The following is a 15,151-nucleotide window of genomic DNA, read 5'->3' on the forward strand; positions in this document are numbered from 1 at the left end:
GTCTGTATTTCATTTTAAATCGATAAAATTGTCCACCAGCGTTGATGATCCCTGGCATGGGAAGTGGCCGGCTAGTGCAACAAGAATCCCAACCGTACTGGCAACATGGTCCTGCGCCACATCCACAGAATGGTCCGTATTCTTCTGAGTAATGCCATATCCAGTGCCATTCTCAGCATCAAAACCACCACTGATTTCTTCATGTCCTCCACTACACCCAACCCATCACAGGCTGCGACTTCTGCTAAGTCAAGTGGAATAGTAACACTATGTGTGGGCCTTAAAAGTTTTTGGCTTTTCTAAAAAGTTTATGAGCCGGGAAACTCTCCTAAACGTATGGCTCCGAAAAACGTTGTGTGTTTACTCATGTTGATGGAGATATCCGCATGGACCATCTTGACTGCGATCTTCTGTTTGGCTTTTAGGAGGCAGACTCCGGCGGTGTAGCAAGTATTGAAGTTGGTTTTCCCGGGTTCTATACTTCGTGTGCATTGCAGAAATGGCTTCTCATCAATCATCACAGCATAACTTGCAATATCTGTAAAGTTGATATAGTAAACCTGTGAGAGGAAAGTGCTTAAAGTCAGTTTTAAAACATACGATCCATTTTACTGGAACCAAAAATGCAAACTGAGAAAACTTCTATTGAGATCACGTCACTACAATTTGGCATGTAGCGGAGGCCAGCCGAACTTTGGCAATGTGTTCCCAGGACTGTACGGGAATTCTGAACCAGAAACACCTTTAGGCCCCACAGGACGTCCTGCAGCAAATAGGCGCTGCAGGAAAAACCGCGGCGGCAATGCATTGTGGTTCTTCACGCAGTGCATTAGACAGAACGTTTGCAGAGGTTTCCTCCGCAGACTTCTGTTACAGTTATACCTATGGGGAACCACCGGCGTTTCCGTAGGTATAATTGACATGCAGCGATTTCCAAAACTGTGCCGGTTTTGGAAATCGTGGTTTGTCTGCAGCGTGGTTTTTAACGCAACGTGGGAACGGGATTTGCTAGAATCCAATCCGCTTTGCCCAGACTGTGATTTTTCCCATGGCAATCGTGGCACTTACATCCCGTGGGGTCCCGGCCTTATAAAAACGACATGAAGTGGTTTACTCTTCTACAAAAAGGGAGGTCACTTCCTGAAAACCCTACATGTGTTCTTTTACAATGACAATGGACAAAGGATAAAAATCCAGTTTTTCTTCAGAAGCCGCTCCAAAAACTGTCCTGTACATGAAGGTCGATCTCTTCATATACTATTGAGTACGAGTCATGGTGGTAGCCAATATAACTATACATCTATATCACTATCTTACTAGATTAAGGACTCACATACAAGACCTGAACTTGGTGTTGAAGACAAGTCTTCAAGAGTCTCACCACAGGGGCCTAAATAGTGTTGAGCGAATAGTATTTGATTCCTAGTTTCGAATATCTTGCTCCCATAGGAATGCATTGAAGCCGGCCAGCGTGTTTAACCCCTTCGTGATCGGCCGCTCCCATGCAATTCTATGGGAGCGGGGCTATTCGAATCTAGGATTCGGTTACTATTTGCTCAACACTAGACACACATTTTTGATATCTGAATGCCCCTCTCTACCCCACCCATTATTAAGAGACATTGAATGTCCTTGCTATCCTGTGACAACCGGGGGTACGGAAGACCACTAGGAAAAGATTAGGCACCATTGTAAGCACTAGTGTAAGAGGGGATGATGGACAGAAAAGACAACGCTGTGGTTATTAAAAAGCACAGCGCTCATGTACAGGGGTATGCTGCCAATACCGGGAGGCGTTAAGTATTGCACTGTATCTGTTTGTACTTGGGTTTTTGTGGATATCCTATGAGGATGCCATGGGTAGATGCTGCCAATGGGAAACACAAAGGTATGGTATTGACTCCTACAGGCTCCTGACTTGTATATCTGGCAGTTCATACGCGTCCTTCGCTCAGGCTCACCTCTCCTGCACTCTAACCGAAATACAAGCCATAAGACTTCATATTCAGATGAAAAGTGACCATAAAGTCGGGGCTTATTTTTGGTAGACTGCAGGACTAAAGCCATCTTCTCAAGCCATTCATTTATCGTAGACGTCCTTTATTAATCATTTCTGTTATTGGTTATTTTATACTGACTGCCAGATTGGAGTCGGGAAGGGATTTTTTGGGCGATTGGCCGGAGCCTCATGGGGTTTTTACCTTCCCCTGGATCAACACTGTAGGGTTATAGGTTGGACTTGATGGACTGATGTCTTCATCCAACGTCATCTACTATGTAACTATGAACTGTTATATGTAAAATCTTGCTTCCCTAGCAAAAATTGCAAGCTAAACTGCGAAATGTAAGTATCTTCTCCAACATATGGACCTACTAGTTTACCAACAAGGGTACAGCAAGAGAAGCAGGGACATACGGGATGAGAGTCATGCAGACATCACTGATGATGCTCCTTATAAGACACATATAACAGGTTCTAAGATGTATGGCTTGAAGAAATGCTAATAAACCAACGAGGTGCAGCCATTATGGGTTGTATGAAGAGCCAGATTGTTCTCCGAGGCCTGGTGATCATCAGAAGTGACATGAACTGAATACGGTTATAACATAGTACTGAACGTCTCTTACATACATAGATTATTTTACGGTAGGTGACGAAAAGAGGAGCTAGGCCCAAGACCGTACTCACTTCTACCTGACTATAGATGAGGTAGGTACCATCCACAAGCACCTCCAGTTCTCCACTGCGTGTGTGCAGCCTAAAAACCTTCTGGTTAATGGTTATCCGGGACCAGTCATGGAGAACTCCACCTGAAAGATCTCAGTGTGAGAGAACGGTAGTCACTCAGTACATGTCAGTAGTAACAGAGCATCAGCACATTGTCATCAGTACACATTACAGACAAAATCCTAATATACACTGTCCCTATAGTCCACCAGTAAACACAACAGCCCCTTACCGCCTCGCCAGTCGCACAAGCCGCTATTACATTTGCCTCCAAGTTCAATGGGGAAATGACTGAAATCTTATGGAGGCAAAATATAGGCAGCATATACTCACTTTTGTCAAAACTGCCTCCTTAGCCGGGGGTCCTGTACATCCCCTTTATGTATACCTTGCACAATCTAATGCATTGTTGGTCACTGACTGCACTGTTTAGGACTACAGCCTGCGGACATTGACCGAGTCTCACATCAATGTGATTTCTAATAAATGGCCCAGCACGCCACCAGGGAAACAAGAATCCGACATACCAATTCCTTGTTCCCCTTGGAGATAAATCCCAGCAGCGGTCTACCCCCCTCTCTGTAAGGCCGCAAGCTTCTAAATACAGCACAAAGAGTGAAGAAAAAAGAAAAGCAACAATTGGTTTCTTACCATTTTTGACTTGTATTGCAGAGTCTTGGCCATGTAGGTGAACTGCAGCTGGCTGCAAAAGAACCGGAGCGAAAAAAACCACATGAAAACGACTTACAACGTTATCTGCTAAAAAGTGCAAAATAAAAAAATTTCAAATTCAAAAATCAAAAGGTAAAATATAATAAAACCAATCTAGAACTTGTAAATAAAACCTCGCCGATGTGATGCTGATGACCCATCTTTAGAATCCTAGACCGTATATCTCTAAGACTCTAAGGGCGGGTTCACATCTGCTCCCAGTCTCCGCTTTCAGGTTCCCGTCTTCTGCTAACAGGAGACGGCCACCCGGCAGATGGTGTCCGCCCGTGAGCGCCTTGCAGTCTCTGCGGCGAAACAGTTTTTTTTTCCGGACACAAAGTCCTGCATGTCTGACTTTGTGTCCGGTAAAAAAAAAACAAAACCAAAAAAAAAAACACAGTTTTGCCGCAGAGACCACAAAACGCTCACCGGCGGACACTTTGCAAACCCAATCAAATTCACCAGAGCGTCACCTTAAGCCTAAAGAGGGAGAACGGTCACAGACATATTGGAATAAACAATTGATGCCGTGGTTTTAATAAACTGTCACCAAAGAGAAGCCTAAAAGGCCACATGTCTGACCTGTATCTCTCTAGGACTAGTCCTGTCTCCAGACCCTGGTGAGAGAAGAAGAAGGATTGGTCACACAAACCAACACATTGTACCAATACGTCGTCTCATAATGTGTACTTACTAGAAGGCCCTTGATCTCCAGGTGGTCCTTGAGGTCCTGGGGGCCCAGGGGGTCCAGGAGGGCCCATAGCATTTGATCCCGGTATACCAGGGATCCCTGGGATTCCGGGTGGTCCTGGAGGCCCTGGTGGCCCTTGAGGACCTGCAGGGCCAGGAGGTCCTGATGGACCTGGAGGTCCAACTTTTTTTCCTAAAAAATACAAAAAGACATCTATATGGTTATGGAGGCACTGAGAAAAATATCAGCGACATAAATCGTCCTGTGAATTCTAAGTCATATATTATCTATGGTTTACTATGTAAGGATTGACAGAATAATACAATTAGGAATTATTCACTGATGGGTATAGAGGTTACACACCCCAATACGGGTGTGAGGTGGAAGGGTTCTTCATTCTGAATAGTCATAACCATGGCACACTGGAAAGTTCAGTGTTACTAAATCTATGTATGAGCATCCCAATAGTTACAGCTAGACAAAAGGGTTAAAATGGAGTGAAAAGTTTCCAGATCGATCGAATTTTAACGGGTTATTACAAGAGCATCACTTATTCCCCACCCACAGAATAGGGGAATATTCATCTATATGATGGAGGTCTATCCATAGGGAATCCCACCGATTTCCTGGTCCTTAATCCTCCCATTTCAATGTGACCGCTCTGCCATTTAACCATATACAATGAGTGGAGATAACCAATGACAACATTCGGCTTAGCCTCTAAGCGACTCCGACCAGATTAGGAGTGACTCGGGACCCGTTTTCATAACCAGTGGGTTCCCTACGGTTGAACACTATCCGATTACACAATTTTCCTTTCCATCTCTTGCAAAACTTTTTGTTTTATTTTAACATAATAAATAAGGAAAAAAAAATAAAAATATTCAATTAAAACATTCTTCTTCATCTCTAACACCTCTTCCCTCCCCAAAAGAGGCAAAACTAAACTAGAGTAACACAAATCCCATAATACTTTACTACCACTGGGGATTCACCTTCTATACATCTTTTAAACATATACAATGTAGTCAACCCAAAATCTAGTCCATGGGGTCTGTGGCTTTCATTGCTCACCACTTTTTAATGCGTTCGGTATTCCCAAGCGGAACGGATTACCAAACGCAGATGCGAACCGGGCCTCACACATTATCCCCATGTAGTACAACGAACAACTTGAAGATTGGGCATATTATTCAGCCGAATAACCGCACTAACTTGCCCATACCATCTTGTGCCCACGGTGTCCAAAGAATCTTTCCAATCCTACGGCAGTGCCAATACAGAATTATCATGTGGCTGTCAGGGAGGCAATCGGAAACATAAGTCTGAATAAATTTCGCCCCAAATTTTTATCTTCTCCAACCTTGGGATTGGTGTGGATCACCATAGCTATTCAGAGATGCAGGGGTTAGATACATGTAACTTTGGGGATAGTATAGGGACCTCCCCTCTAGGTATAGGAGGCTTTAAAAAAAAATAAAAAAATAATAAAAATCCTTCTCTTGAAAGGTCACGTGAATACACAAACTCTTACAAAATCTTATCACCGCCAGCTCCTCCTGCAATAGATCTCCTAAACTTTCACAATCCGCACTTAATGGGCTATTCTGTACTTGGCTTAGTAGAAAGGAGCTGATCATGGTCCTGAAAATTAATCAGGAGTATCCGGGTATCCGGCTCCGTAGGTATGATGGAATATTATAGACTGCGATCCGCGAAAAGGGTCACACAATAATAAACCTAAGGAAAGGTCAAGGGCTAGTAAGCTCTGCAGGAGACGGAGCAGGTGAGAGTGCAGACAGTATCTTTCCCAGGATCGACAAAGGTAACAGGGAAAGATCATCAGCTGTTACCCGGAGTCGTCCGGATATTCTGATAAAAAATGGCGTATTATAGAGGGCGTTCAAAATGGCAGCCATGTTCAGAATTAATCATATGAGATTAATGGTGATTTTTTTTTTTTTTATACTAATGACTTATCCACAGGAGGCTGCCACCACAATGCTTCACTGTAGGGAAGCCTGGATTTTCCCAGACATGATACTTAGAATTGAGGCCAAAATGTTCAATCTGTATTGCATCGTAACAAGGAACCTTGTGTCAGGGAGCTCAGGGGGCGTCCCGCTGTGCTCCGAGCACCACAGTGTTATACTGTTGATGCCGCCTCCTGGGCCGTTCCTTCATGTAGATTAGCTCATCCTCTTCATTGGTTAGCAGCCGCTTGTCTTTAGCGGGATCTAAATCCCGCACATGTGCTGTTCACACATATAACAAGGTGGCCGGAGGAGCATGCACCGTGTGCTCGGCCCAAACCCGAAGTGGCCGTGTGCACAGCGTATGCGTGGGATTTGGATCCAGGTGAAGAGCTAACCTGCATCAAGGAACAGACCAGGAGGCGGCATCAATGGTATGATACTGTAGTGCTCGGAGCACAGGAGGAACGTCCCCTGTGCTCCCTAAGCATCCTGCTCAATCTTGCTGCAGATCCAATGGCTGATCAGCCCAGTGCCACAAGATACTTGGCTGAAAATCTCTACTCATCTGGTGCTAGTCAGAAAATGGAGAGGAATCTAGAGTAGAAGTCCAATTCCTCTTCATTTTCTGCTGCCTGTACAGGCCCAAACCCATTTTATAATCCTGGGCAACCCCTTTAAAAATTTCAGCAGTTACTGCCTCCTGTATGAATGGAACCACAGTTTAAGCGTGCATGCTGCTGCATTCACCTTCATGGGAAGACTTAAAGGGATTCTATCATTAAAATCACATTTTTTCTCAATCACACGTAGGAATAGCTTTAAGAAAGTCTATTCTTCTCCTACCTTTAGATGTCTTCTCCACACTGCCATTCGGTATAAATCCTGGTTTTCGTCTGTATGCAAATGAGTTCTTTCGCAGCACTGGGGGCGGTCCCTAGTGCTCAAACAGCACTGGGGGTGTGCCCAATGCTGCGAGAGAACTCTCCAGCGCCGCCTCTATCTTCTTCAGGAACAGCCTCTCCCTGCATCTTCTCCCGGAGCTGGGTTCAAACTTCTACGCATGCGCAGTTGGTTCTGCAGAGCTGACTGCACAAGCACATGGCCATTTTTTTGTGGCCGCTTACCCCAGCTTACTGTATAAGCGGCCACAAGAAAATGGCCGCTTACACCAGTCGGGCATGCGCAGTCAGCTCTGCCCGAGGCCAGATGGCAGAATCAACTGTGCATGCGTAGAAGCTCTGGGAGAAGACGCGCAGAGAGGCCATTCCTGAAGAAGATGGAGGCGGTGCTGGAAATTTCTCTCGCAGCATTGGGGACGCCTCATCTGCATACAGACAAAAAACGGAATTTATACAGAACAGCGGCATAGAGAAGACTTCTAAAGGTAGGAGAAGAATAGCCTCTCTTAAGGCTATTCCTACGTGTGGTTTTAATGATAGAATCCCTTTAAGAGAAGCAAAGCACCATCTCCAGCAGTTCCACTTAACTAAAAAGAGAAGCTAAGCACATAAGTGACCTGCTGTACTATTCATATAGGACACACGACACCTTCAATCCCATAATGTGGATAGGGAATAATCTGTGATTACCATAATAACCCTTTAATGTTCATATGATATTACTATGCTTTGAATATTATTCAGCTGTAACAGGACTTGTTTTATATTTGTATTCACATACGAAAGCTTCACTGTAATATACAGCAGTTCCCATAACATCCCTGTTGGATGGCTGTTGGATATAGGGAGACTCATTACCTGGTGGGTCTCCCGCACTCCTGACACTAATGTACGGTTTTCTCCCTGTACTTTGCACAAGGAGGAAGCTGTAAATCAGATGAGGAGGGGGGAGAGGGCATGTGCATGTGGAATTTGCAAGCTTATGACTACGTAGGACTCCAAAGTGTAGGTCATGTACTGATAGGGTATCAAGGTTTTCATGAAAAGTTGAAATATGTTCAGGGTCTTGCTGTGTAGTCTGTTCTATGGCCGTATAAACCTTCATAAATTGTGTGATATCAGTTTTTCTTCTGCTGATAGCCTCATTATGGCTGCACCACATTTTGTAGTTCTGTCTAAGCCTGTGGCTGTGTACAATAAGGAGCAGTCTGCCTCCCCTATCTATTACTACTACTACTGGTTTTACATGCAATTCTGCCAGGAGTAAGGGAGCCTTCACACGGAGTAAGGGAGCGCGTGTATTTTTGCAAAATACACATGTAAAAATAAGACTCCCATTGACATTTTACAGGCGCATTTTTACACGTGTAAAAAATATCATTGAAGTCAATGGGAGTCTTACTTTTACACGTGTATTTTGCAAAAATACACGCGTGTTTACTCCGTGTGAAGGCTCCCTTGATAGCAAACAAATGGCTGAGAAAAGCCCAAGAGAACATAATGTAGAAGATCCTGGGACACTGGACTGCAAATACAGAACACAATGCAGCAAAAAACATCCCTAACACAGGAAGAGAGAAATCTGAGTACAATAAAAGAGATTTTCTGTCTGTAACTAATATTCGATCTGCAATAACACAGCTAATCACAAATTTATAGAAGTACATACATTACTTTACAGTCTCCTTACATTGTAGAAACCGTAGAAATCTCTCAGTGCCTGCTGTGCACAAAGAAAGGAGTCTGCAGACGTGATGTGACACAGCACAGAAAAACCTAATGGCAGGAACAGTCTCTGCTAACACAGGAGTGGAATCAGGGTCTCTGTCACTAATGTATGCTACTCTCATGCAGGGCAGTATAAACCTGATGATAGATTCTATTTAAAGGGGTTATCCAGCTACTGCTTAGGAAAGGTCATCAATATTAGATCTGTGAAGGTCCAACACCTAGGACCGACACCGATCAGCTGTTCCAGGTCAGTAAAGCTTACATATTGAGAGCCGGGGTGCTCACTCCCCATACAAACTGTAGCAGCAGGTTTTGGTACTGTAGTGGTACCCCATTGAAATCAAATCTACCTTAACCTGCCACTAAGGTTTGCATGGCTGGTGCACTGCTTTGGTGCATTACAAAGTAGAGCTCTGATTAATGCACCGTGCACTGAGCGTCCGTGTCTATCACATGACCATAGACTGATCTTTATCCAGTGGAATTAACAATAAATGGCAACTAGCAGAGATGGCGACAAATTGATACAGGAAATAGATTGGAAAATTGTGGAACTTTTCAAAGCTTTTATGAAACTGTCTAATAATGTAAAAATGTATAGGTATGCTGGCTTAAAAGCGGTCGTCAAAGACTAGAAAACGGAAAGCCAATCCGTAGGATAGGTCATCAATAGGAGACTGATGGGTATCAGACACCTGGCACCTACACTGATCAGCTCTCTGCTCCAATAGCACAACATTGTGCAGCTGATCAGTGGGGGTACAGGGTGTCAAACCCTCCCTGACTGTATCAATATGTAGTCTTAGACAACCCCTTCAGTGACATGGTGACGGCCTATTACTGTCCACTTCATTAAAGTTCTTCAGTATAGTGTTTACCTTGTGTCAGTCACACTACAGACACCGTACGTAAGCCCGGCCTCTGACATTCTCCTTATGTAGCCATTTCCTAAACACGCGCACTTACCTTTTTTCTTGTTTCTGCCTGAACCTGGATCTGAAAAGAGGAAAAATATGAGTCACAGAAACGTTCAATACTTGTCACCGCCACCTCTCAGGGAGAATAAAGACATCAAAAGAACAGAGACTTCCTAGAAAGCAGAGTCTCCAAACCTTCATATCCAACTCTAAAGCCGGCGGCGGACAGAAGGTTACCGCACACCGCGGCACGAATTACAAGTGCTACAGTCCTATGAAAAAGTTTGGGCACCCCTATTAATCTTAATCATTTTTTGTTCTAAATATTTTGGTGTTTGCAACAGCCGTTTCAGTTTGATATATCTAATAACTGATGGACACAGTAATATTTCAGGATTGAAATGAGGTTTATTGTACTAACAGAAAATGTGCAATATGCATTAAACCAAAATTTGACCGGTGCAAAAGTATGGGCACCCTTATCATTTTATTGATTTGAATTCCCCTAACTACTTTTTACTGACTTACTGAAGCACAAAATTGGTTTTGTAACCTCAGTGAGCTTTGAACTTCATAGCCAGGTGTATCCAATCATGAGAAAAGGTATTTAAGGTGGCCAATTGCAAGTTGATCTCCTATTTCAATCTCCTCTGAAGAGTGGCATCATGGGCTACTCAAAACAACTCTCAAATGATCTGAAAACAAAGATTGTTCAACATAGTTGTTCAGGGGAAGGATACAAAACGTTGTCTCAGAGATTTAACCTGTCAGTTTCCACTGTGAGGAACATAGTAAGGAAATGGAAGAGCACAGGGACAGTTCTTGTTAAGCCCAGAAGTGGCAGGCCAAGAAAAATATCAGAAAGGCAGAGAAGAAGAATGGTGAGAACAGTCAAGGACAATCCACAGACCACCTCCAAAGAGCTGCAGCATCATCTTGCTGCAGATGGTGTCACTGTGCATCGGTCAACTATACAGCGCACTTTGCACAAATAGAAGCTGTATGGGAGAGTGATGAGAAAGAAGCCGTTTCTGCACGTACGCCACAAATAGAGTTGCCTGAGGTATGAAAAAGCACATTTGGACAAGGCAGCTTCATTTTGGAAACAAAAATTGAGTTGTTTGGTTATAAAAAAAAGGCGTTATGCATGGCGTCCAAAAAGAAACAGCATTCCAAGAAAAACACATGCTACCCACTGTAAAATTTGGTGGAGGTTCCATCATGCTTTGGGGCTGTGTGGCCAATGCCGGCATCGGGAATCTTGTTAAAGTTGAGAGTCGCATGGATTCCACTCAGTATCAGCAGATTCTTGAGAATAATGTTCAAGAATCAGTGACGAAGTTGAAGTTACGCCGGGGATGGATATTACAGCAAGACAATGATCCAAAACACCGCTCCAAATCCTCAGGCATTCATGCAGAGGAACAATTACAATGTTCTGGAATGGCCATCCCAGTCCCCAGACCTGAATATCATTGAACATCTGTGGGATGATTTGAAGCGGGCTGTCCATGCTCGGCGACCATCTAACTTAACTGAACTTGAATTGTTTGTCCAAAATACCTTTATCCAGGATCCAGGAACTGATTAAAAGCTACAGGAAGCGACTAGAGGCTGTTATCTTTGCAAAAGGAGGATGTACTAAATATTAATGTCACTTTTCTGTTGAGGTGCCCATACTTTTGCACCGGTCAAATTTTGGTTTAATGCATATTGCACATTTTCTGTTAGTACAATAAACCTCATTTCAATCCTGAAATATTACTGTGTCCATCAGTTATTAGATATATCAAACTGAAATGGCGGTTATAAACACCAAAATATTTAGAACTAAAAATGATTAAGATTAATAGGGGTGCCCAAACTTTTTCATAGTACTGTATATGTACTGTCTCCTGGGGAAAAATAACATGAATAAAAAAAAAAAAAAAAAATCTAATATTTTATATATCTGGACTTTGGTGTTTTTTTTTTGCAAACAGATGAACGTTTGTAAATCCTTTTAAAGAAATTTCGAATAATGGTTGAATGATTTTGACCACAACTTTATTTGTATAGCGAAAGACTTGCACACACCGAGTCATAGAAGTTAGGAAGTAATACGATTGGAGATGGACAAAGACCGAGAAGGTAAAAAACAAACAACACCGAGCCGATCCTCGTGTATTACCACTGGAAGAAAATGTGGTTTAAATGTAGAGACAAGACCTATAAGGTGTCTTAGATTCTTTCATGGGAATTGGTTACCGAAATAGTCGTATGGCAATCACATGAACAAAACCTCTTCCCGATCACTTCTTCCATTGGTGAGATATTTGGTTTCTTTTTTTCGGATATGCTAATGGTGCCACAAGGGGTACTGGAATGGCGATATTCATATGGATGCCCAATTCACGTGGTCTCCTCTGAACAGCCGATATGGAGCTTTGTCTGCTGCGTGAACGATAATCCAAACACGAAGGTTGATGACTCTACTAGACTCGGCCTACAACGTACAAGCGGTTTGACCCTCTGCCTTAGAACCACATAATATATAAAAGCATTATACCAAGAAAATAACTTATCCCAGGACCTTCACTAATCACAAAAATGGGGGTTCCAGATTCCCAGTTTGGTGGTTGCACACTTTGGCTCCATTTATCCCTATCAGGCAGCAGTTCTGTATTTGGCAGTCCCAAAGAGTGGCAATGTCAATGTGTGACTGCTCCATTGAACTGGCACGTCCATTCTTGGTCAGACCTCACCATCTCAGGATCCCGATCCAACACTTATCTCCTATTGGAAATGGATTCCCGTTATCCAGAATCCGTGCTCGGAGCATCATGAGGAGGTCAACAGAAGCAAATAGTGACTAGAGGAGGCAGCACTCACTACACGGAACTGAATCATGGCTGAAATATCTGCAGAGTCGCCGATTATGCCAAGGCTGAGCCCAGGGCTGAAGCCAATTAGGGGCCTTGGCTTATATTCGCGTCGGCTTATACTCGAGTATATACGTGTATTTTCATTATTATGCTTTCACATTTTACTCCAAAGCCCCATTTTTCGGCATTGCACAAGTCAGTGCCCTCATAATAATAACATTTACTTTATTTAAGTTTTTGTCTTGATTGAAAAAATTGAAAAAAATCATGTCACCGAATTTTGACACCCCCATTTTTTTTTTATACTTTCATGCACAGTATATAACATTGTAGGTATTTTCTTTTTCCTGCCATGGCGTCCAATGTACGGGATAAATATTTTTCTATTTTAACAGGGATTTTCTAACATGACCATATAGAAAAGGTTTGTCTTCATTTTTTTTTTTTAAATTTTTATATGCAAACTAAAGAAGACGGGAGATTTCAACTTTTATATTTTAAAACCATGTCTAGGCTAGGACCCCACGTAGCAAGCCGCAACCATAAAGCGCTGTGGGAAAAAAAATCAGTAGCAAGCAAGCCTTCTCCAATTCACTAAAAATTATAATGAGAACGCAAGAGGAACGGACCACAAAAAGAGGCGATTTGGCATCAACGTCATCTTAGTTGAAAGACAACAGTCAGATGACACCAGACAAAGTCGGAGCTGCAAAGGAAGAGATAGAAGCGTCTTGTGAGAACTTCTAAGGGGGCATTCACACTGAGTAACGATAACTCGCGGAAGAATCAACGCTGATTTAAAAAAAAAAAAAAACTCCCATTGACTTCAATGGGTTTCGTTTTCCGCACGGAACGCATTGAAATCAATGGGAAGCTTTTTAACCCATTGATTTCAATGTGAAAGACACAGAACATTGTAGGCACTTATTATGTACCTTATGCACTCACTATCACCACCTTAAAATGCTCAGAATATTTTGCACCTATAAATGCCACTGAAGTTGGATTAGCAATGTATTATAAAAATAACTTCTAACCGGGAACTATAGGCCAGTGCTGGCGAACCGAGAGACCGAGTGCCCAAACGGCAATCCAAAACTCACTAAATTATTGCAAAGTGCCAACATGGTAATTTAACCTTAATACTGTGCGGATCCACAAGTGCAGACAATTACAGACCTGCAAAATACAGTCGTGTGAATGGGGCTTTACAGAGCTTTCAATTATAGAAACAACTTTGTACTGCATTTGGTGTAATTTTGAACAATTAATGTTCACTACTTACATTGCACAGATCTGTTTTATAGTGACCATGCAATGTCATTATGATCTGTAATAATATCACGTCTGCTATAAAACCAATAATGTGTGATATAAATAGTGAATGGCCCCAAACTCAGTACAATCTGCCCCACAGTGACCCCCACACAGTACAATATACTCCACAGTGGCCCCCCCACAGTCTAATATGCTCCACAATAGCTCCCACACAGTACAATTTGCTCCACAGTGGCCCCACACAGTACATTTTGCTCCACAGTGGCCCCCACACAATATGATCTGTGCCACAGATGGGTGCCCACAGAGAGAGCTCTGAATACCACCTCTGGCACCCGTGCCATAGGTTTGCCATCACTGCTATAGGCCATCTAATAAACAATGTACCCTTTAAACGGTTGTTCCAGCAATAACAATTTTCCATCTATTTGAAATATAGGGGGTAACTTGCTGATAAGTGGGGGTCCAATTGCAGAGATCCCCACCAATCACAAGATCTGGAATTTTAGCACACCAGTTTGAATGGAGCAGATGCTCTTTGTTGGCACAGCCATCAATGTCTTGATCCCAGTAAACCCCTCTAACAACTTCATATGTCAAGAACATGCTCAATGGGCTCTACCCAGCTTATGAATTACTTTAAAGGGGCTCTATTATTGGGAAAAGTCATTTTTAACTAAGCATATACTTGCATTGCCTTTAGAAAGGCTATTCCACACCTACCTTTTGTATATTATTCCCCTCAGTCATTTTTGAAAGAGCCCGCTTTTATTTATATGCGAATTAGCCAACAATGAGCAGCGGAAGTCTCTGTGAGCACTGTCTACTGTGTGTGAGAGCACGGAGGATGCTGCAGCTGACACATCAGCCTTCCCTGCTCTCACACACAGCAGACAGTGCTCACTGAGACTTCCGCTGCTTGTTGTTGACTAATTGGCATATGAATAAAAACGGGCTCATTCAAAAATGACTGAGGGGATTAATATACAAAAGGTAGGTGTGGAATAGCCTTTTTAAAGGCAATGCAAGTATAAAAATTAGTTTTCCCAATTATAGAGCCCCTTTTAGTCTGATTATTTTTGGTTATGTCACAAAAAATTATTTGGGGTTAAATTCCTGATCAGTGGGAGCCTGACTGTTGGGAGCCCCACCAATACCAAGAACGTCTGTGATTTAGCTCTGTTCAGAACATAGACATGGATGTGCAATGTGCCCCCTGCCCCACCAATACCAAGAACGTCTGTGATTTAGCTCTGTTCAGAACATAGACATGGATGTGCAATGTGCCCCCTGCCCCACCAATACCAAGAACGTCTGTGATTTAGCCCTGTTCAGAGCATAGACATGGATGCGCAA

The 15,151-nt window shown here is 42.9% G+C and overlaps 1 protein-coding gene across 2 annotated transcripts in view; it reads right to left on the reverse strand.

The window, feature by feature from the left end:
* Nucleotides 1-15,151, reverse strand: part of EDA (ectodysplasin A) — a 57,732-nt gene continuing 42,581 nt past the window's right edge. The window contains exons 3-8 of one of the 2 annotated variants that reach the window (XM_075259853.1): nucleotides 9,703-9,732; nucleotides 4,134-4,322; nucleotides 4,022-4,056; nucleotides 3,380-3,431; nucleotides 2,690-2,811; nucleotides 1-560 (exon numbers count right to left, since the gene is read on the reverse strand). In XM_075259853.1, the coding sequence (XP_075115954.1) occupies nucleotides 309-560; nucleotides 2,690-2,811; nucleotides 3,380-3,431; nucleotides 4,022-4,056; nucleotides 4,134-4,322; nucleotides 9,703-9,732 (680 nt within the window). In that variant the 3' untranslated portion in view covers nucleotides 1-308. Of the gene's footprint in view, nucleotides 561-2,689; nucleotides 2,821-3,379; nucleotides 3,432-4,021; nucleotides 4,057-4,133; nucleotides 4,323-9,702; nucleotides 9,733-15,151 lie in introns of both variants that reach the window. The other variant, XM_075259852.1, reaches the window with a different exon arrangement.

This window comes from Leptodactylus fuscus, chromosome 11 (assembly GCF_031893055.1).
Source record: "Leptodactylus fuscus isolate aLepFus1 chromosome 11, aLepFus1.hap2, whole genome shotgun sequence".
Lineage (NCBI taxonomy): Eukaryota > Metazoa > Chordata > Amphibia > Anura > Leptodactylidae > Leptodactylus > Leptodactylus fuscus.